The sequence below is a fragment of the Elephas maximus genome, chromosome 4 (assembly GCF_024166365.1).
Source record: "Elephas maximus indicus isolate mEleMax1 chromosome 4, mEleMax1 primary haplotype, whole genome shotgun sequence".
NCBI lineage: Eukaryota > Metazoa > Chordata > Mammalia > Proboscidea > Elephantidae > Elephas > Elephas maximus.
In genome coordinates, this window is record NC_064822.1 from 181820917 (window position 1) to 181842840 (window position 21924).

At 47.8% G+C, this 21924-nt stretch overlaps 1 protein-coding gene across 3 annotated transcripts in view; it reads left to right on the forward strand.

The window, feature by feature from the left end:
- The window catches only part of MICALL1 (MICAL like 1), a 41454-nt gene extending 19679 nt beyond the window's left edge, over positions 1–21775 (forward strand). For 2 of the 3 annotated variants that reach the window (XM_049884406.1, XM_049884405.1), the window contains exons 10-16: positions 2481–2615; positions 3391–3517; positions 3624–3714; positions 3871–3944; positions 10020–10134; positions 10367–10413; positions 19273–21775. In XM_049884406.1, coding sequence (XP_049740363.1) covers positions 2481–2615; positions 3391–3517; positions 3624–3714; positions 3871–3944; positions 10020–10134; positions 10367–10413; positions 19273–19394 — 711 coding nt within the window. In that variant the 3' untranslated portion in view covers positions 19395–21775. The other variant, XM_049884407.1, reaches the window with a different exon arrangement.
- Positions 21776–21924: the final 149 nt, after the last annotated feature.

Sequence of the window (21924 nt, forward strand, 5' to 3'; positions counted from 1 at the left end):
GGACAAATTGATCTCTTTCTTCTCGTTCATCTATGTATCTGTCCACCCACCTGGCCCCTCTAGCGACCCACGGGTGCATGTACTTATGAATCCAGACACCTGCTTACCTGCCTCTCCTCTGTGCACCCACCCGCTGGGATCCAGTCCTGCCCACCGTCCACCGTCCTATGTCTACCTTCTGTTCCATTATGCCAGACCCTCAGCAGAGCTGCAGTGAGACCCTGCCCTTGCCCCCTGGGGTCCCCATCTGCTGGGGCATAAATGAGCGTCCTGCAAGGCCATCTGGGCCACAAGAGGAGTCTTGGGAACAGGGGAGATGCTGACTCTCTTCTTGGGGTCATTTTTCTTCTCCTGAGACCTCAGTCTCCCCTCCAGTAAAATGGGGCAGGCAGCATTCATTGAGTAGCTCCTGCGTGCCTGGTCTGGCCCTGGGCTCCTGGGTGATACAGATGTGGTCCCTGTCCTCACGGTGCTGGCAGCCAGGTCTTCACTGCATACTGAGTTTGTTGCAGGAAGGGTGAGTCGCTAAGAAACACCTTCATTGAGCTCCTGTGCTGTGCTGTGCTCAGATGGGGGCTGTTTACAAAGGAGAGCAGATCCAGCCCTCTGCACTCCGGGGCTCCCACACCAGGCCTCACCCAGACTGTTGCTGAGCTGTATCCTGTCTGCTGTGGAGTTGGGAGTGAGAAGGGCCTGGCTGGCCTCCATCCCAGGGAGCTCTTTTTCTGTATGGTCCCTTTAGGCTGTTTGCTCACTTGTTTGTCAGCCCCGTGCCAAGAACCTGGAGGCCGCCAGGGTGGGGACAGAGTTCACAAGGTTCTTTTGCCTCCCTCTGTGCCATCTGGTTCTGTCTGTCTACTTGCCTGTACTCAGCAACCCTGGGCATGCCCCAAGGCTTGCCCCCCTCCGGCAGAGAGTGGCAGAAATGCTCACATGGGGTGGCTGTCATCATTCTCTTGGCCTGACGCTGTTGGTCCGGCTCCTACCTGTGTGCCAGGCAGTGAAGGTGTACTTTTCCAACATCATTTCATTTACCCTTTTCTGGCCCCCAGCCACAGCCACTTGTGGCTAATTTCGCCTCTGCTCCCCTGCTGGGTGGCCTTGAGAAGGCCCCCCCGCCCACCGCTCATCCTGGGCCTTGGGCTCCCAGGGAGAGTGAGGGGCTGAGAGCAGCTGCTTTGAGGGCTCCCTGGTGGTGGGAGATGGGGGTCAGCTTTGGCTCCCCACCTCACTTCAGGCAGCTCCCTGGTAAGCACCTGTTTGCTGCACTGCAGAGCCGTGAACGATTTGGTCTGAAGCAGGAGTTCTGTGGCCAAGCCAAGGCTATAAACCCTGGCGGTGGCTGAAGGCTCTTTGGCTCAGCTGGGGCCCTCTGGGGTGTGTGTGGCGAAGGGCAGAGCCCAAAGGGGGCTTCCTCCTGGGGCACCCCCATCCCCCCCGCTAACCCCAAGATTAGGAGAGTGTCCCAGAGGCAGTGGGAGCAGAAGACAGGGAGGGGCTCATTGAGAAGCTGCAGCCTTGTGGGAACAAACCCTCTGCTGTGCCTGGTCTCAGGCTTTGGCACCTTCTATGTTTCAGAAAGCCCAGGGTAGCTACCAACCTGGAAGACTCTTCCCGAGCTGGCGGGTGAGGTGAACAGCTCCCCCCGCCCCCCAGCTCTGGAGGAAGCTGGGTAAACACTCCACAGAACGCTCCACAGCCCCACCTGAGGCCTCTCTCGGGGGCCCGTTGAGGTTTCTCTATTTCCAACAAGCTGAGAAAAGTGGTTGGAAAACATTCACGTTGCCCGTGTGGCAGGCAGTGCCCTGCCATGCCCAGTGGTAGGGCTGGCCACAGAGAAGGCCAGAGTCTGCTCAGAGGGACAAGATGATGAAGGCCCGGCTCTAAGTGTGTGTGTGGTGCAGTGAGACTTCTTGTTGCAAGTTCCCAAGTCCACAGAGAGGGGGTCTTTCACAGGCAGGGAAGGACTCCCTTTCTCCTTCAGCTGCCGGCCACATGGAGGTGCGATCCTGCTTTCCCACTTCCTGGCTGAGTTACGTCCTGACCACTGCCCCCCAGTGGTAGATGGCTGCCCCAGCCCTGAAACAGACAGCTTTTCCCCTTAGCACAGGCCCTTGGGAAGGGTGACCTTGAGAGAATTATTAACCTCCCTGAACTTGAGTTTACTCAGCTACATAATGGGCATTACAATACCTACTTTGTAGGGTGGTTGTGAGAATTAAACCAGGATGTAGAAAAAGCTTCCACTGCAGCACTGGCACGTGGAATGTTCCAGAAATGTCCGCTGAATGACCAAATGCATTGGAGACTGTGTGCTGGCAGATCCTCTCTACCTGGACCCCCTCCCCAGAGGCAAGCCCTCCTCTCCCTGGGTCCAGGCTGGCTTCCCTCATTCCCACATGAGCCATCTTCTCCAGGCTGCTGAGGCCTTCAGTGCCCCCTCCCCAGGCTTATTCTCTGTCATGTCTCCTTGCCTTCAGTCTTCATGCAAGGAGAACCCTTTTAACCGAAAGGCATCACCCACGGCCTCCCCAGCGACAAGGAAGGCCACCAAGGGATCCAAGCCAGCAAGGCCGCCTGCCCCAGGACATGGCTTCCCGCTCATCAAGCGCAAGGTACCAGTCAGGAGACCCCAGGGACCAGCCGCCTGGGCTTGGCACCCTCAGGCTTCCCATGGGGTTCTTTGAGGGGATGGGCTGTCTAGGCTAGAGACGGCTGCCCTCCAGTGTCCTAAAGAGGGTCTTGGGTGCCCAACTGGAGGGTTTAATTTGCAACCAGGTGATCTAGAGTAGACCAGGCGTTTTCAACCAGAAGCAGTGGAGGTGCGTTTAGTTGTTACTGATAATAGTTCAAGTACCATAGGGGTCATACTCATTTGATATTAAAAAAAAAACAAAAAACACCCGTTGCTGTCGGTCGAGTCGATTCCAACTCATAGCGACCCTATAGGACAGAGTAGAACTGCCCCATAGAGTTTCCAAGGAGTGCCTGGTGGATTCAAACTGTTGACTTTTTGGTTAGCAGCCATATCACTTAACTACTACGCCACCAGGGTTTCCTCATATGATATACTTCCACTTAAAGATACTAGAGTGTTCTCCACTTACCTCTGTAACAGGGCCATGCATTCACACTGGGACATCCTTTCTAGAGTGATGGAGAAGAGGGAGGAGTGTCCATGAGGGAACAAGAAGTTGTGTCTCTCTCTCTGGGTGTGTCTGCCATCCCCCCACCAGCTCCTTCCCCACATATTCCCATGCTGGCCACACCTATGGTGGCCAGTAGTGGCCAGACAAAGGGACAAAGCTCCTGGCTATAGCCTGCGCCATAGGAGGGCAGGCAGGGGGAGGGGTCAGCTGTCCTTTAGGTGACTGGGGCGCTGTTATGCAGGTCCAGGCTGACCAGTACATCCCCGAGGAAGATATCCACGGAGAGATGGACACTATTGAGCGCCAACTGGATGCCCTTGAACACCGTGGCGTCCTGCTGGAGGAGAAGCTGCGTGGTGGGGCGAATGGTGAGGAGACCTGCCGTGAGGGATTGCGGGGTGGCAGGAGCCTGTGTCCCGGGGAAAGGTGGGAAGGGCTGGCGAGCCCTGGGCTCAGAGGGAGTCTGGTTTGCAGAGAGCCGCGAGGACGACATGCTGGTGGACTGGTTCAAGCTTATCCACGAGAAGCACTTGCTGGTGCGGCGGGAGTCTGAGCTGATCTATGTGTGAGTCCGCGCTCCTCCCTGGGCCCTGGGCTCCTCTTGCGGAATCCATGGAGCTTAGAATTGAGAACCTTCCTGATCTTCCTCATCACTGGCAGGGCAGGGCAGCCTCCAACTCGAGGCAGAATTGCTAATGGTCAGCTTATTCCCACCCTTTAGCTTCAAGCAGCAAAACCTGGAGCAGCGCCAGGCTGACGTGGAGTATGAGCTTCGGTGCCTTCTCAACAAGCCGGGTGAGTCCAGTCCCCATGCGTGCCAGCACTGCCCTGGGCTGGACCCTGATGACATGGAAGAGGGGCTGGGGAAGGGGATGGACAGAGATGGGCTACAGGCTCCAGGCCCAGGGTCACAGACAGAGCCAGGCTGCAGCCTCCAGGCCCAGGGTCACGGACAGAGCCAGGCTGCAGCCTTCAGGCCCAGGGTGGCTCAGATGAGTGGGCGGCAGCAGATGCCTGTTGAGGGGCAGCACTGGGCTCACAGCCAGCAGGTCAGAGCAGCGAGGGGCAGGAAGGGCAACAGGGCCCAGGGGAGAGGGCGCAGTGGGAGGATTGGATGTGGGTTCTCACAGTCTTAGATTCTGCCACCCACTTTCTGAGTGACCCTAGGCAGGTTCCTGGGCCTTACCAAGCCTCAGTGGTTTCATGTGTGAGATGGGCATGGAGATACCACCTCCTAGGGCATGCTCGGGATCAAGGAGATGGTGGATGTGGAAGGGCTCTGTGCCTCCTGAGGGGTTGGTGGTTATTATGCAGCTGAATTGGGGTCTTGTATGCCTGGGGCCATGACACCAACTGAGCTGCAGCTACAGGCAAAGCGGGACCACAGGGCTATGGCATGTCCAGGACTGGGAGCCAGGGTTTCTGACCACTCCCTGTGGCCCAGGGTGGTGCCTCCACATGGCTTCCCTTGTTTTGGCCTCATGCCAACCCTAGATGGCAGGAATCACTGTTCCTTATTTAACAGGAGGAGCTGGAGGGCCAGAGAGCTTAACAGACTTGCCACTGGTAGTGGAATTGGGCTCCTATCCAGGTCTCTGAGCTGGGCTATCTCCTGACACACGGCCCTTCCAGCTGCTGAGGTGGTGGCTCTGCCTCTCATTGACTGGGGAATTGGGGAGGCTGGATGAGGTCCAGAGGCAGGAGTGTCCCTGAGGAAGCCACGGAAGTGTCCCAGCCTCCACTGCCTTCCGTGAGTCACTCCCACATCTCCAGGAGGCTGGATTGTTGTTGCAGCCTCTCTGCAGGAACTTCAGCGACATCCTGTGGCCGGAGCGGGAATAGCACCTGTGCATCCCTGGCCAGCCTGGCCCTGGGTTTTTTGTATTGCTTCTGCAGCCCTTTCTGTGGCGGCAGCATATCCCAGGCTTGTCATCCTGCCCCAGACTTCATTCTTGGAGGGCGGGACCAGTTTATAAGGCTGCAGAGGCCTTATAAAGTCACCATTAGTGCCAAAGCTTGGAGGGGTCAGGCTGCCTGGGATCAAATACTTGTTCCACCATTGCTAGCAGTGTGACACTGGACCAGGACTTAGCCTCCTTGAGCCTCAGTTTCCCCACATGTATATCAGGGATAGTCACTGTACCAAAAAGAATTGGTCGATGTTCATTTAAGGTGGTAGCATATGATCAAGAACTGATGGTATTGAAGGAAGAAGTCCAAGCTGCACTGAAGGCAATGGCTGAAAAACAAGGCTCCAGGAATTGATGGAATATCAGTTAAGATGTTTCAACAAATGGATGCAGTGCTGGAAGCACTCACTCGTCTATACCAAGAAATTTGGAAGACAGCTACCTAGCCAACCGACTGGAAGAGATCCATATGTGTGCCCATTCCAAAGAAAGGTGATCCAAGGGAATGCAGAAATTATCCAGCAATATCATTAATATTACATGCAAGTAAAATTTTGCTGAAGATCATTCAAAAGTGGCTGTAGCGGTAGATCAACGGGGAACTGCCAGAAATTCAAGCCAGATTCAGAAGAGGATGTGGAATAAGGGATACCATGGCTGATATCAGATGGATCCTGGCTGAAAGCAGAGAATACCAGAAGGATGTTTACTTGTGTTTTATTGACTACGCAAAGGTGTTCAACTGTGTGGATCATAACAAATTATGGATAACACTGCACAGGACAGGAATTCCAGAACACTTAATTGTGCTCGTGAGAAACCTATGTGCCACGGGGCAGTTGTTCAGATAGAACAAGGGAATACTGTGTGGTTTAAAATCAGGGAAAGTATGCATCAGGGTTGTATCCTTTCACCATACTTATTCAATCTGTATGCTGAGCAAATGATCTGAGAAGCTAGACTTTGTGAAGAAGAATGCTGTGTCAGGATTGGAGGAAGACTTATTAACAACTTGTGATATGCAGATGACACAACCTGAAAACGAGGAGGATTTGAAGCACTTACTGATGAAGATCAAAGACTACAGCCTGCAGTATGGATTATAACATAGAGAAAACAAGAATCCTCACAACTGGACCAGTAAGGGACATCATGGTAAATGAAGAAAAGATTTAAGTTGTCAAGGATTTCATTTTACTTGGACCCACAGTCATTGCCCGTGGAAACACAGGCAAGAAATCAAACTATGCATTGCATTGGGCAGATCTTCTGCAAAAGACCTCTTTAAAGTGTTAAAAAGCACGGTTCCTTAAAAAGCTAGAAATAAAACCACCATACGATCCAGCAATCCCACTCCTCGGAATATATCCTAGAGAAATAAGAGCCTTTACGCAAACAGATATATGCACACCCATGTTTACTGCAGCACTCTTTACAATACCAAAAAGATGGAAGCAACCAAGGTGCCATCAACAGATGAATGGGTAAATTAATTATGGTATATTCACACAATGGAATACTACACATCGATAAAGAACAGTGAGGAATCTGTGAAACATTTCATAACATGGAGGAACCTGGAAGGCATTATGCTGAGTGAAATCGGTCAGTTGCAAAAGGACAAATATTGTATAAGACCACTATTATAAGAACTTGAGAAATAGTTTAAACTGAGAAGAAAACATTCTTTTGTGGTTACGAGAGGAGGGAGGGAGGAAGGGTGGGAGAGGGGTATTCACTAATTGGATGGTAGATCAGAACTTGGTGGAGGGAAAGACAACACACAGTACAGGAGAGGTCAGCACAACTGGACTAAACCAAAAGCAAAGAAGTTTCTGGAATAAACTGAATGCTTCAAAGTCCAGTGTAGCAGAGGGGCAGGGGGTTTGGGGACCATGATTTCACGGGACATCTAAGTCAATTGGCGTAATAAAATCTATTAAGAAAACATTTTGCATCCCACTTTGAACAGTGACGTCTGTGGTCTTAAACGCTAGCAAGCAGCCATCTAAGATGCGTCAATTGGTCCCAACTCATCTGGATCAAAGGAGAATGAAGGACACCAAGGACACAAGGTAATTATGAGCCCAAGAGACAGAAAGGGCCACATGAACCGGAGACTACATCATCCTGAGACCAGAAGAACTAGATGGTGCCCGGCTACAACGGATGACTGCCCTGACAGGGAATACAACAGAGAAACCCCTGAGGGAGCAGGACAGCAGTGGAATGCAGACCCTGAATTCTCATAAAAAGGCCAGACTTAATGGTCTGACTGAGACTAGAAGGACCCTGGTGGTCATGGCCCCCAGACCTTCTGTTGGCCCAGGACGGGAACCATTCCCAAAGCCAACTCTTCAGACATGGATTGGACTGGACAATGGGTTGGAGAGGGATGCTGGTGAGGAGTGAGCTTCTTGGATCAGGTGGACACTTGAGACTATGTTGGCATCTCCTGCCTGGATGGTAGATGAGAGGGTAGAGGGGGTTAGAAGCTGGCAAAATGGACACAAAAAGAGAGAGTGGAGGGAGAGAGTGGGCTGTCTCATTAGGGGGAAGAGTAATTGGAGTATGTAACAAGGTGTGTATAAGTTTTTATCTGAGAGACTGACTTGATTTGTAAACTTTCACTTAAAGCACAATAAAAATTATATTAAAAAAAAAGTATTAAAAAGCAAAGACGTCACCTTGAAGACTAAGGTGCACCTGACCCAAGCCATGGTATTTTTAGTTGCCTCAGATTCATATGAAAACTGGACAGTGAATAAGGAAGACAGAAGAAGCATTGATGCCTTTGAATTATGGTGTTGGCAAAGAACGTTGAATATACCATGGGCTGCCAGAAGAATAACAAATCTGTCCTGGAAGAAGTACAGCCAGAATGCTCCTTAGAAGCGAGGTTGGTGAGACTTTGTCTCACATACTTTGGACGTGTTATCAGAAGGGATCAGCCTCTGGAGAAGGACATCATGCTTGGTAAAGTAGAAGGTCAGCGAAAGAGGAAGAACCTCAGAAAGATGGATTGACACAGTGGCTGCAACAATAGGCTTACAACATTACAACAATTTTGAGGATGGTCCGGGACCAGGCAGTGTTTCGTTCTGTTGTCTATAGGGTTGTTTTGAGTCAGAACTGACTTGGCAGCACCTGACAAAAACAACATATCGGGGACAATAATTTACCCAGGTCTCAGATTTGGGAAGTGGAAGAATGGGATTTGAACTTGGGTGGATGATTCTGAAGTCTGCTGGGCCATCTGCTCCATGTTTCGGCAAGGGGTGGGGACGTAGGGAAGTGGGGGCAGTGGTCGAGAAGGCCTGGAGACAGGGAGGCCTTGGTGGAAGATGCTGTGGAGGGCAGGCTGAGAGTGGGCACCTGTCTTCGTAGTCTAGTGTTGCTATAATAGAAATACCAGAAGTGGATGGCTTTAATAAACAGAAATTTATTTTCTCACAGTTTAGGAGGGTAGAAGTCTGAATTCAGAGTGGCAGCTCTAGAGGAAGGCTTTTTCTCTGTCGGCTCTGGGGGAAGGTCCTTGTCTCCTTTCAACATCTGTGGGCCTGGTGTTCCTTGGAGACCTCTGTGTGTCTTGGCATCAATCTTCCCCTGGGTTTAGGAGGTTCTCGGCACAGGGGCCCTGGGTCCAATGGATGCACTTTGCTTTGAGCTCTTCTTGGTGGTAGTAGGTCCCTCCCTCTCTGCTTGCTTTTCTCTCCTTTTATCTCTTGTAAGATAAAAGGTGATGCAGGCCACAACCCCAGGGAAACTCCCTTTACATCAGATCAGGGCTGTAACCTGTAAAAGTGTGTTACATCCCACCCTAATCCTGCCTTGCTAACATAACAAACAACCTAATCCTCTATAACATGACCTAATTTTGCCCTATAGGATCAGCTCTGAGTTTGGTTTTTTTTTTTTTTTTTTTAATCCTGCCTCAAGAGTCCTGGTGGTGCAGTGCTTAAGAGCTGGCTGCTAACCAAAAGGTTGGCCCGAATCCACCAGCCACTCCTTGGAAACCCTATGGGGCAGTTCTACACTGTCCAATAGGGTCGCTATGAGTCAGAATTGACTCAATGGCAACAGGGTGATCCTGTGTCATTAACATAATGGACAGCTCACTCCCAAATGGGGCCATAACCACAAGCATGGAGGCTATGATTTAAATCACATCACAAAATGGAGGAAAATCTGATCACAAAATAGGAGTAACCACACAATGTTGGGAATCATGGCCTAGCCAAGCTGGCACATATTTTTTGGGGATGAAATTCAATCCAAGACAGCACCCAACTTCTAGGAGGCTGCAGGTGTTGGGGGGGAAGGCCCTGAGGATGGTCCTGTGGGATGGCCCCGGGGCCTTGAGAGGAGGGGCAGTAGGTGTATACAACATCAGGGAAGCCTGGCTGGGATCCCTGTCCCCAGCATCCCCTCTGGTCTCTTTTGGGCAGTTGGGGGCTCTTCCATGGCCTTGGACGAATGTCCCAGTATGCTTCTTGGGTCACATCACTTCTCCTGTGTGGAGCTCCCTGGGGCTCCCTGTTACCTCCCATCTCTGGCCCAGCTTTGCTGGCTAGACCACCTTTGGGGACCCTTGGTGACCTGGCACGCTTCCTGCCTCCCTGCAAAAACCACTAGCAAACATTAGTGGGATGGGCGGGTGAACACAGGGGAACCCTGAGCTCACGCTGGCCTGTGTTCTCAGATCATGTGTGGCACTGGCCCCCTAGGAGGGAGTTGTTTGGTAACAGTCTAGTATTCTTGCTCTCTTATATAAAGACCTGCATTTCCCCAAGAACTTGTTACCTCCTCCCTTGGAGCCCCTCCCTTCTGCCGTTATAATACCCAGTACGGGCCTGGCCCACAGCCTGCACTTCTCTCTTAGGTGGTGGGTCCTGGCCTCCTAGGGGAGGCAGGAGGATTTTCCCACCACTCACGCCCCCCATCTTTACTCCCTGGACAGAAAAGGACTGGACAGAGGAGGACCGGGGACGGGAGAAGGTGCTGATGCAAGAACTTGTGACCCTTATCGAGCAGCGCAATGCCATCATCAACTGCCTGGATGAGGACCGGCAAAGGTGACACGGCTGAGGGAGGGGGACCTCCAGTCAGGGGCGCTTCCCTGGGAAGGGTCAGGGTTGGGCAGCACCCAAGACGTGGTTCCCACTCAGGGCCAGGCCAGCCCTGCCGCCCCACCAACAGCCCCAGTGTGCCCTTGCTGGATTCTGGGTAGAACTGGAGGCAGGAGGGGACTTGGAAATCATCTGTTCCTTCCTCCTATGGAGGCTTAGCTTTCCTGTCTTGTTTCAGGGAGGAAGAGGAAGACAAGATGTTGGAAGCCATGATCAAGAAGAAAGGTGAGTTCTGGACCCATGGAGGCTGGATCAACCCCCGAAACTATTGCCCTGAAATAATCTTTAAACCTTAAACCAAAAATATGCCCTGAAGTCTTCCTAAAACCAACAGTAGTTTAGCTTAACTAGTACAGAATGTCTGCCTTGAGCATTGTGCTCTTTTAGGAACTATATGGGGTCAGATTGACAACAGCAACTCAAAAGATTAGATAGGAACCTTAGGAGGCAGTGAATTGATGTTAATGAGAGAGGAACATCTCAGAAAAGGAAGGTGAGAACGGTTGGACGACTTGAAGAATGTAATCAATGTCACTGAATTATACATGTAGAAACTATTTAGTGTATGTTTTTGCTGTGTATATTCTCAACATCAAAAAATAAAATAAATTATTTAAAAAAAGAAGAAGAGGTGGGGCCAAGACGGTAGAGTAGTCACATGCTTCTGGTGAACCCTCTTACAACAAAGACCTGAAAAAACAAGTGAAACGATTGTATTTATGACAAGCTAGGACCCCTGAACATCAAAGGCAAAGTTAGAAAATGGACTGAATGGCAGGGGGAGGGAGAGACAGTTCACAAGTGGAGAGGAATTGCTGGACCTGAATCACCGGGACCCCTCAGGCACCATTCCTGGGAGCGACGGCAGGCTGATGGTAGCATTTGGCTGCAGTTTCCTCAGGGAGAAACAGCCAGCTGCACAGCCTACTCACACCTCCAGAGCCAGAGAATAACGGCACTCTCAGCAAAAGCTAAGCACTTGCGTATGTTTTACTGTGCCCCCAGCCCCCGAGCTGGCTTCGGTGGTTGTTGATTTCCCTGGGTCCTGCTGAGTGCTCTGGGCCATTCTCCTGGCCTTGGAGAAGGAATAAATTCACAACTGGGGAAAAAGATAATCTGCCAGCTCCACTAACCTGGGGAGCTCAGGACAGAAGCAGCACCTGCCCAGGCATAAATGGTCTGTGGGCTATGAATACCTTTCCCCTGTGCATGGACCTGTGTGGAGAATAGGCCCTTGTTGGCAGACTGCATCTGCTTCAGCTGTGCGGTGGAGAGGTGGGTGTTTGATGTTTGACACTGCTTTGCCTATTAAACAGGGTATTCACCTGAGTGGCTCCACTCAGTCACCCAGCCAACCACGACAGGGGTCCATGGATAACTGGTACCTCCTAGTCCTTACAACTGAAAGCATTGGGTGCCCGTGGTCCGTCTACAGAACCCACCCACCTGTACGCCATAGGGAAGAGGGACACACTTTCCTCAGAGATACTCGGGGGACGATTCTCAGCCCCCTGACTTGTTCAGAGTGAGACTCCCTGCTGCAACCAGATACTGGTACCTATGCCAATCACCCCTGCCCCTCTAAGACTGTAGGACAGAGCCTGTACCACGTACTTGATGACCAACTACCTATACACCTGAGCAGAATCCATACAAGAAAAGTGAATGGACTCCTAGACTGATATACCTGATAACAGCTCTAGCTACCTGGTGACAGGACGTTAGGGCTTCAAAGGTGAAAATAATCAAGCCAGCTCACTCAAGCAACTTATTTGGGCATATCAAAACAAAACAAAGCAAGAAACTAGGATACAGTAAGCAAACATAAATTAATATAATAACTTATAGATGGCTTGGAGATAACAGTCAATATCAAATTACATAAAGAAGCAGACCATGATTGCTTCAGCAGGCTCTCAAAGAATCAAGGGATCTTCTGGATGAAGGTGTATTCCTGGAATTGTCAGATGCAGAATATAAAAGATTAATATACAGAATTCTTCAAGACATCAGGAGGGAGATCAGGCAATATGTAGAACAAGCCAAGGAACACACAGATAAAGCAGGTGAAGAAATTAAAAAGGTTATTCAAGAACATAATGAAAAATTTAATAAGCCAGAAGAATCCATAGAGAGACAACAATCAGAAATTCAGAAGATTAACAATAAAATTACAGAATTAGACAACTCAATAGAAAGAGGAGCAGAATTGAGCAAGTGGAAGGCAAAATTGGTGAGATTGAACATAAAACACTTGGCACCAATATATTTGAAGAAAAATCAGATAAAATAATTTAAAAAAATGAAGAAACCCTAAGAATCATGTGAGCCTCTATCAAGAGAAATAACCTACGAATGATTGGAGTACCAGAACAGAGAGGGATAACAGAAAACACAGAGAAAATTGTTGAAGATTTGTTGGCAGAAAAATTCCCTGATATTGTGAAAGATGAGAAAATATATATCCAAGTTGTTCATCGAACTCCACATAAGGAAGATCTTAAAAGAAAGTCACCAAGACATATTGTAATCAAACTTGCCAAAACCAAAGATAAAGAGAGAATTTTAAGAGCAGCTAGGGATAAACAAAAAGTCACCTACAAAGGAGAGCCAATAAGAATAAGCTTGGACTACTCGGCAGAAACCACGCAGGCAAGGAGACAATGGGATGACTTATATAAAGCATTGAAGGAAAAAAATTGCCAGCCAAGAATCTTATATCCAGCAAAACTGGCTCTCATATATGAAGGCAAAATTAGGACCTTTCCAGATAAACAGAAGTTTAGGGAATTTGTAAAAACCAAACCCAAACTACAAGAAATACTACAAGGAGCTCGCTGGTTAGAAAATCAATAATACCAGATATCAACCCAGGACTAGAACACTGGACAGACCAATCAGATGTCAACCCAGGTAGGGAAATCACTAAAATAAATCAACATTAAAAAAACACTCAAAACAGGGAAACAGCGATGTCATTATGTAAAAGAAGACAACATTAAAGCAATAAAGGGGGACTAAGAAATGTAGTAATAGATCTTTCATATGGAGAGGAAGACAAGGTGATATAAAGAAATAAAAGTTAGGTTTTCACCTAGAAAAATAGGGGCGAATATTAAGGTAACCACAATGGAGACTAACAATCCTACTCATCAAAATAAAATACAAGAAAAAAATACTCAGCAGAATCAAAATCAACAACAACGAATAAGAGGAAATGACAATATATAAACTACTCAGCACAAAAAATTAAGTGGGAAAAAGAAACTATCAGCAACACACAAAAAAAGACATTAAAATGACAGCACTGAACTCATACCTATCTGTAATTACGCTGAATGTAAATGGACTAAATGCACCAATAAAGAGACAGACAGTGGCAGAATGGATAAAAAAGCACGATCCATCTATATGCTGCCTACAAGAGACACACTTTAGACTTAGAGACACAAACAAACTAAAACTCAAAGGATGGAAAAAAAAATAGATCAAGCAGCAAACAAAAATCAAAAAAGAGCAGGAGTGGCCATATTAATTTCTGATAAAATACACTTGAAAGTTAAATCCACCACAAAGGATAAGGAAGGACACTATATAGTGATTTTAAGGGACAATATATCAGGAGGATATAACCATATTAAATATTTATGCATCCAGTGACAGGGCTGCAAGATACATAAAACAAACTCTTAACAGCATTGAAAAGTGAGATAGACGGCTCCACAATTATAGTAGGAGACTTCAACACACCACTTTTGATGAAGGACAGAACATCCAGAAAGAAGCTCAATAAAGACACAGAAGATCAAAATGCCACAATAAACCAACGTGACCTCATAGACATACACAGAACACTCCACCCAGCAGCAGCTAAGTATACTTTCTTTTCCAGTGCACATGGAACATTCTCTAGAATAGACCACATATTAGGTCATAAAGGAAGCCTTAGCAGAATCCAAAATATTGAAATATTACAAAGCATCTTCTCTGACCATAAGGCCATAAAAGTAGAAATCAATAACAGAAAATGCAGGGAAAAGAAATCAAACCCTTGGAAACTGAACAATACTCTGCTCAAAAACAACTGGGTTATAGAAGACGTTAAGGATGGAATAAAGAAATTCATAGAATCCAATGAGAATGAAAACAATTCCTATCAGAACCTTTGGGACACAGCGAAAGCAGTGCTCAGAGGTCAATTTATGTCAATAAATGTGCACATGCAAAAAGAAGAAAGGGCCAAAATCAAGGAATTGTCCCTACAACTTGAACAAATAAAAAGAGAGCAACAAAAGACACCCTCAGGCAGCAGAAGAAAGCAAATAATAAAAATTACAGCAGAACTAAATGAAATACAGAACAGGAAAACAATTGAAAGAGTTAACAAGACCAAAAGCTGGTTCTTTGAAAAAATTAACAAAATTGATAAACCCTTGGCCAAACTGACAAAAGAAAGACAGGAGAGGAAGCAAATAACCTGAAATAGTAATGAGATGGGTGATATTACGACAGGCCTAACTGAAATGAAAAGAATCTTATCAGATTACAATGAAAAATTGTACTCTAACAAATTTGAAAACCTAGAGAAATGGATGAATTTCTAGAAACACACTGCGTACCTAAACTAACACAAACAGAGGTGGAACAACTAAATAAACCCATAACAAAAGAAGAGATTGAAAAGGTAATCAAAAAACTCCCAACAAAAAAAAGCCCTGGCCTGGACGGCTTCACTGCATAGTTCTATAAAAGTTTCAGAGATGAGTTAACAGCACTACTACTAAAGGTATTTCAAAGCATAGAAAAGGACGGAATACTCCCAAACTCATTTTACGAAGCCAGTATATCCCTGATACCAAAATCAACAAAATTCTAGCCAGTAGAATTCAACAACATATCAAAAAAATAATTCACCCTGACCAAGTGGGATTCATACCAGGTATGCAGGGATGGTTCAACATTAGAAAAACAATTAATGTAATACATCATATAAATAAAACAAAAGACAAGAACTATATGATCTTATCAATTGATGCAGAAAAGGCATTTGAAAAAACTGAACACCCATTCATGATAAAAACTCTCAATAAAATAGGAATAGAAGGAAAATTCCTCAGCATAGTAAAGGGCCTTTATACAAAGCCAATAGCCAACATCATCCTAAATGGAGAGAGTCTGAAAGCATTCCCCTTGAGATTAGGAACTAAACGAGGATGCCCTTTATCACCACTCTTATTCAACATTGTGCTGGAAGTCCTAGCCAAAGCAATTAGGCTAGTTAAAGAAATAAAGGGCACCCAGATTGGTAAGGAAGAAGTAAAAGTATTTTTATTTGCAGATGACATGATCTTATACACAGAAAACCCTAAGGAATCCTCAAGAAAACTACTGAAGCTAATAGAAGAGTTCGGGAGAGTATCACAATACAAAATAAACATACAAAAATCAGCTGGATTCCTCTACATCAACAAAAAGAACATCGAAGAGAAAATCACCAATCAGTACCATTTACAGTAGCCCCCAAGAAGATAAAATACTTAGGAATAAATCTTACCAGAGATGTAAAAGATTTATGCAAAGAAAACTACAAAACACTTCTGCAAGAAACCAGAAGAGACCTACATAAGTGGAAAAACATAACCTTGCTCATGGATAGGAAGACAGCATTTTAAAAATGTTCTTCCGAAAGCAATCTATAGATTTAATGCAATTCCCATCCAAATTCCAATGACATTTTTTAATGAGATGGAGAAACAAATCACCAACTCCATATAGAAGGGAAAGAGACCCTGGATAAGTAAAGCATTACTGAAAAAGAACAGCAAAGTGGGAGGCCTCACATTACATGATTTTAGAACCTGTTATTCTGCCACAGTAGTGAAAACAGCCTTGTACTACATACTGTTAAAACAACAGATACATAGACCAATGGAACAGAATTGAGAATCCAGACATAAATCCATCCACATATGAGCAGCTGATATTTGACAAAGGCCCCAAGTCAGTTAAATGGAGAAAAGACAGTCTGCTTAACAAATTGTGTTGGCATAATTGGATACCCATCTGCAAAAAAAATGAAACAAGACCCATACCTCACTCCATGCACAAAAACTAACTCAAAATGGATCAAAGACCTAAATATAAAATCTAAAATGATAAAGATCATGGAAGAAAAAATAGGGACAACGCTAGGAGCCCTAACACATGGCATAAACAGTATATAAAACATTACTAACAATGCAGAAGAGAAACTAGATAACCGGGAGCTCCTAAAAATCAGACACCTATGCTTATCCAAAGACTTCACCAAAAGAGTAAAAAGATTACCTACAGACTGGGAAAAAGTTTTTAGCTATGACGTTTCCGACCAGCATCTGATCTCTAAGATCTACGTATTTCAAAAACTCAACTACAAAAAGACAAAGAACCAAATTAAAAAATGGGCAAAGGATATGAACAGACACTTCACTAAAGAAGACATTCAGGCAGCGAACAGACACATAAGGAAATGCTCACGATCATTAGCCATTAGAAAAATGGAAATCAAGCTACAGTGATTCCATCTCAGTCCAACAAGGCTGACATTAATCCAAAAAAATACAAAATATTAAGTGTTGGAGAGGTTGTGGAGAGACTAGAACACTTACACACTGCAGGTGGAAATGTAAAATGGTACAACTGCTCTGGAAATCAATTTGGCGCTTCCTTAAAAAACTAGAAATAGAGCTACCATATGATCCAGCAGTCCCACTCCTTGGAATATATCCTGAAGAAATAAGAGCCTTTACACAAACAAATATATGCACACCCATGTTCATTGCAGCAGTGTTTACAGTAGTAAAAAGATGGAAGCAATCAAGGTGCCCTTTGTTGGATGAATGGATAAATAAGTTATGGTACTTTTCACACAACGGAATACTACGCATCGATAAAGAACAATGATTACTTCGTGAAACATTTCATAACATGGAGGAATCTGGAAGGCATTATGCTCAGTGAAACTAGTTAGTTGCAAACGGACAAATATTGTATGAGAATACTATTATAAGAATTCGAGAAATAGTTTAAACAGAGAGAGGGGTTTTCACTGATTAGATGGTAGATAAGAACTATTTTAGGTGAAGGGAAAGACAACACACAATACAGGTGAGGTTAGCACAACTGGACTAAACCAAAAATGAAGTTTCCTGAATAAACCGAACACTTCGAAGGCCAGCGTAGCAGGGGCGGGGGTTTGGGGATCATGGTTTAAGCGGACGTTTAAGCCAATTGGCATAATAAAATCTATTAAGAAAACATTCTGTATCCCACTTCGGTGAGTGCCATCTGGGGTCTTAAATGCTAGCAAGTGGCCATCTGAGATGCATCAATTAGTCTCAACCCACCTGGAGCAAAGGAGGATGAAGAACACCAAAAACACAAGGTAATTATGAGCCCAAGAGACAGAAAGGGCCACATAAACCAGAGACTTCATCAACCTGAGACCAGAAAAACTAGATGGTGCCTGGCTACAACTGATGACTGCCCTGACAGGTAACATAGCAGAGAATCCCGGAGGGAGCAGGAGAGTAGTGGGATGCAGACCCCAAATTCTCATAAAAAGACCAGATTTAATGGTCTGACTGAGACTAGAAGGACACTGGAGGTCATGGCTCCCAGACCTTCTGTTAGCCCAAGACGGGAACCATTCCCAAAGCCAACTCTTCAGGCAGGGATTGGATTGGACTATGGAATAGAAAAGGATACTGGTGAAGAATGAGCTTCTTGGATCAAATAGACACATGAGACTATGTGGGCAGCTCCTGTCTGGCGGGGAGATGAGAGGGCAGAGAGGGTCAGAAGCTGGCCGAATGGACACAAAAATAGAGAGTAGGCGGAAGGAGTCTGCCGCCTCATCAGGGGAAGAGCAACCTAGGAGTATATAGCAAGATGTGTATAAATTTTTGTATGAGAAACATACTTGATTTGTAAACTTTCACTTAAAGCACAATAAAAATTAAAAATATATATATATTAAAAAAAAAAAAAGAAGAAGAAAGGTGAGGCCCCTCCTGGCGACGAGGCTGGTGCCAGGGGGCTCTGACTCACATGAACCCGTGTGTGTGCTCAGCCTGGGCGTGGAGGGTGAGGGGGCGGGTTGAACAGAGGGTTGGAGTGGGTGCTGTAGGGATGGAGGTGCCCAAGCACCTGAGCCTGTGTTTTGCTGTGGGCTGTGTGTGGGAGGCAGGCCGGCCTATAGCCAGGAAGCCTGTGGCTGGGTACCGAGGATAGGTGTGGGATGCCCTGACACCCACAGGACTGTGGGGGGACCTTTTCCAGGGTGGGTTTGCCTTAAGCTGTGCACCCCTCTTGAGCTCTGCAGCTGTCCTTGGGCTCATGCAGGGGCATGAATAGTGCCTGGGATACTGAAGAGTGTCAGGAGCCCTGGGTTTTCATCTCATCTCCACCAGTGACTCCGTGATCTTGTGGTTAAATCAGGACACTTGAGTCAGGCTGCTCCATTTCCTGTTCAGTGCTGCCACTTATGAGCTGGGTGACTTTGAGCCAGCCCCTTCCCCCCACGCCATTACCTGCAAAATGGGAATGATAACAGCCACCTGAGGTGTGCAGAGGAGCCCTGCAATCAGCTATGTAAAGTACTTAGCTGGCGCTAGTCCATCTCAAAGAACCATGTTTTTTCTGTCTATAAAATGAGAGGCTTGGACAGATGGTCCCCAGAGGTTTCTTCCAGCTCTGACAGTTGGTACTCGCTCGGCCTCAGCAACACACAGAGCTGTGAGTACCAGTCCAGGGCAGCAGGCGCCTTTTAGAGATGCACTTACTCCCTGCTTCAGAGTTCCCAGAGTGCTGTCATTTATGTTTGTCTCCTGGTTCTTGCCAAAACTCAGAATGGGGTATGGCCCCATTCTGTGGATGAAGAAACAGGCTGTGAGTGACTGGCCAAGGGCGCCTCTGAGAGGAGGTATGGAGCTGGGCTGAGCCCCTGTCATTGGTGGTTTCTCCCATGCCTTTGTCCCCAGGCCTACCTAGGAAGGACTCCCCCGCCCCCCACTCCTGTTAAGCACTCCTCTTTCTCTTTTGCAGAGTTCCAGAAGGAGGCTGAGACCGAAGGCAAGAAGAAGGGGAAGTTCAAGACCATGAAGATGCTGAAGCTGCTGGGAAACAAGCGTGATACCAAGAGCAAGTCCCCTGGGGACAAGAGCTAACAGCGTGGGAGTGGCTGGGGACAGACACCACCCTCCTGGCTCATCCCTGGCTCTGCTGTGGGAAGCAGCTGAGAGGAAAGATGAATTCTGGGGAGGGAGCCTCTGGGCGACAGCCTCCCCCTCCTCAGGGTCCTCTGGCTGGTCTGGGCCAAAGAATGTTCTTCCCTCTTCTTTGAGCCCCAGGCAGCTATGGCTCCACCCTGCCCAGTAGGTTCCGTTTACTCTGGATGCTGTGACTGATCTGAAGAGCAAGCAGGGTCCTGGGAGGGGTAATGGCTGGCCACGCCCACCCCGTACTCTGCCCAGCCCCCGCTGAGGTGGAAGAAGCGCCCCTTAGTCCCTCTTTCCTTCCATACCAGGTGGTATTCTCAGCCATCAAAATTCAGCACCGGAAGGCCCTTCCCCCAACCCTGATGCCTGCCCTCTGGTCTGGGTCTCCGCTTCTAGGGGTCTGCCCTCTTGGATGCACTGGCCGCTGGTTCCTGCCCAGCCCCAGCACTGGGCGGCCCCTATCGTGCCTCCCAGTGCAGGACTTTGGGACCCCAGCCCGAGTCTGGGTTTCTCTCACTCGGGAGCTCTATTTATGGAGTTGAGTTGGTTATGAGGATCTGTGCTGTGTCTTCACACATGAGTGGACCTGACAGGCAAATGCCTCCCTCTGTCCTCAAAGTCCTAGGAGATGCTTATCTCATCTCCTCTATCTCATGGAAACCTCACTTCTTGGGACACAGGGCTGTGATGGCCATCCTGGAGCTGGTGGGCCGTCTCTGGCTCCCCCTAGTGCTGTGGCCATCAGGGAGGGCCTCAGGGAGGAGGTCCAGTTGTAGTTCCCGGGTCATCAGCTTAGGGAGGGCGTGCTTCGAGTAGGTGCTAATTGTGGTTCTTTAACACGTTGTGGTCTGGTCCCTAATTGAGGTCCACCACCCCAGGTCTAGGATAGCGGCCCCTCCCCTTGCGTGGCCATCCTTGGCCTGTCTCCTCACACTCCTCTGTTGTCAGTTCTCTCCCCCGTCTGGGATGGCTGCAGGAGAGAAGGAGCCAATGCGGACAACCACCTTTCCCCACAGGGAACGTGCCCAGTAGCCCTTGGTAGATGCACTGTTGTCATAAGCTATCCCTGGGACACCTCTAGGGCCCCTTCCCTCAATAGGCCTCTGGGAAAAGACAGTACTGTATTAATGCACTAGGATTTTCCTCACCAACAATAAATGGAGACAGCTGCTGTTACCAGCACCCTGCCTGCGCCACGTGGTGCTTTTCCCTCGGCCAGGTCAGACTTCTTCCTGCCTTCGTATCGCTTTGCGGCTGGGCATCTCTGGTTGCCCAGGAGGGTCTGGGGCCATGTTGGGGCTGTCCACTGATAGGGCCTCAGCCCTCACTGCCTGCCACTGGGCAGGACTCCCTTCTTTGCAGGGAGAGGGGGCTCCTGCACCTCTGTAGACCCTGGTGATCTCCTTCTGAATGTGTCTATTGATCTGGAGCTGGGGTCCCAACTCAAAGGCCTTCCAGAGGCCAGGCAGGCAACATACATGAACCGGCTGGGTGTAACTGGATGGACGGTGTCCAACAGGCTGTCGCAGTGTCAGCAGACAAAACGGGTGGGGACTGGGGTGAACTGGAGTACCTTTGCTACAACCAAAGGGGTAAGTTGTTCCTGGCTTAAGTCACCTGTAGCCTACGGGAGTGTGGGCCCAGTGTTAACAGATCTTTCCACTTTTCAAAAGAAGCCAGAAATCGAGGTTTTTGTGTGTGAAATTTGTGCTAGCAACAAATTTGAAATTAAATCAAGGGCAGGATGATATGGGGTTGTCAAGGGTGGGCTGAATTTGTCCTCGGTTCTCCAGTTTGCTGTCTCTGGGCCATGTGGAGGGGTGTTCAAGGTGGAGGCCAGCTGAACCCGTCCTGTCACGCCCCCTGCCCTCAGGTTCTTGCTGGGTCTGTGGAATGTTCCTGAGACAGCCCTTGACCTGGCCCTCCCATCTGTTTGTGGCTGCCAACTAAAAGTTGGGTTAGGCTGAGTTACGGGACCCACCTGATGGGAGGCCCTCCAGGTGCAGGAGACAGTCCAGGAGGGGTGGCTGGAATTTCCAAACTCTTGGTGGTTTGGGGGACCGGAAGATGACAGAATACTGGAAGAGGTATGTGTCAGAAACTAGGACAGTCTGATCCCTTGACCCCTCTGTGTTTCTTTCTGTGGGCAGGGGGTTCAGAGGAAAGCCATGAAGCAATTTTTGATCCCAAGTAGGTCCTTGGTCATAGTGTCTTGGTGAGCTTGACTTCTCACAGGAATTTCCAGCCATGAAGCGGTTTATTGAGATAGTAAAACAAAAGTGTGTTCCACAGCCTGGCCCAGGTGCCCAGAGGTGCTTAATCATGTTGGTATTTCCACTTGATACATGCAAACGTAGCCAGAGACCATCTGTGCTTAAAAAACTCCAACTCCCTGAACAAATATGTCTTATCCCTCTGAAAACAGAGGTGTGTGTAATGACCTATGTTCAACGTGTTTTATTGGCCATTTAATCGTTGT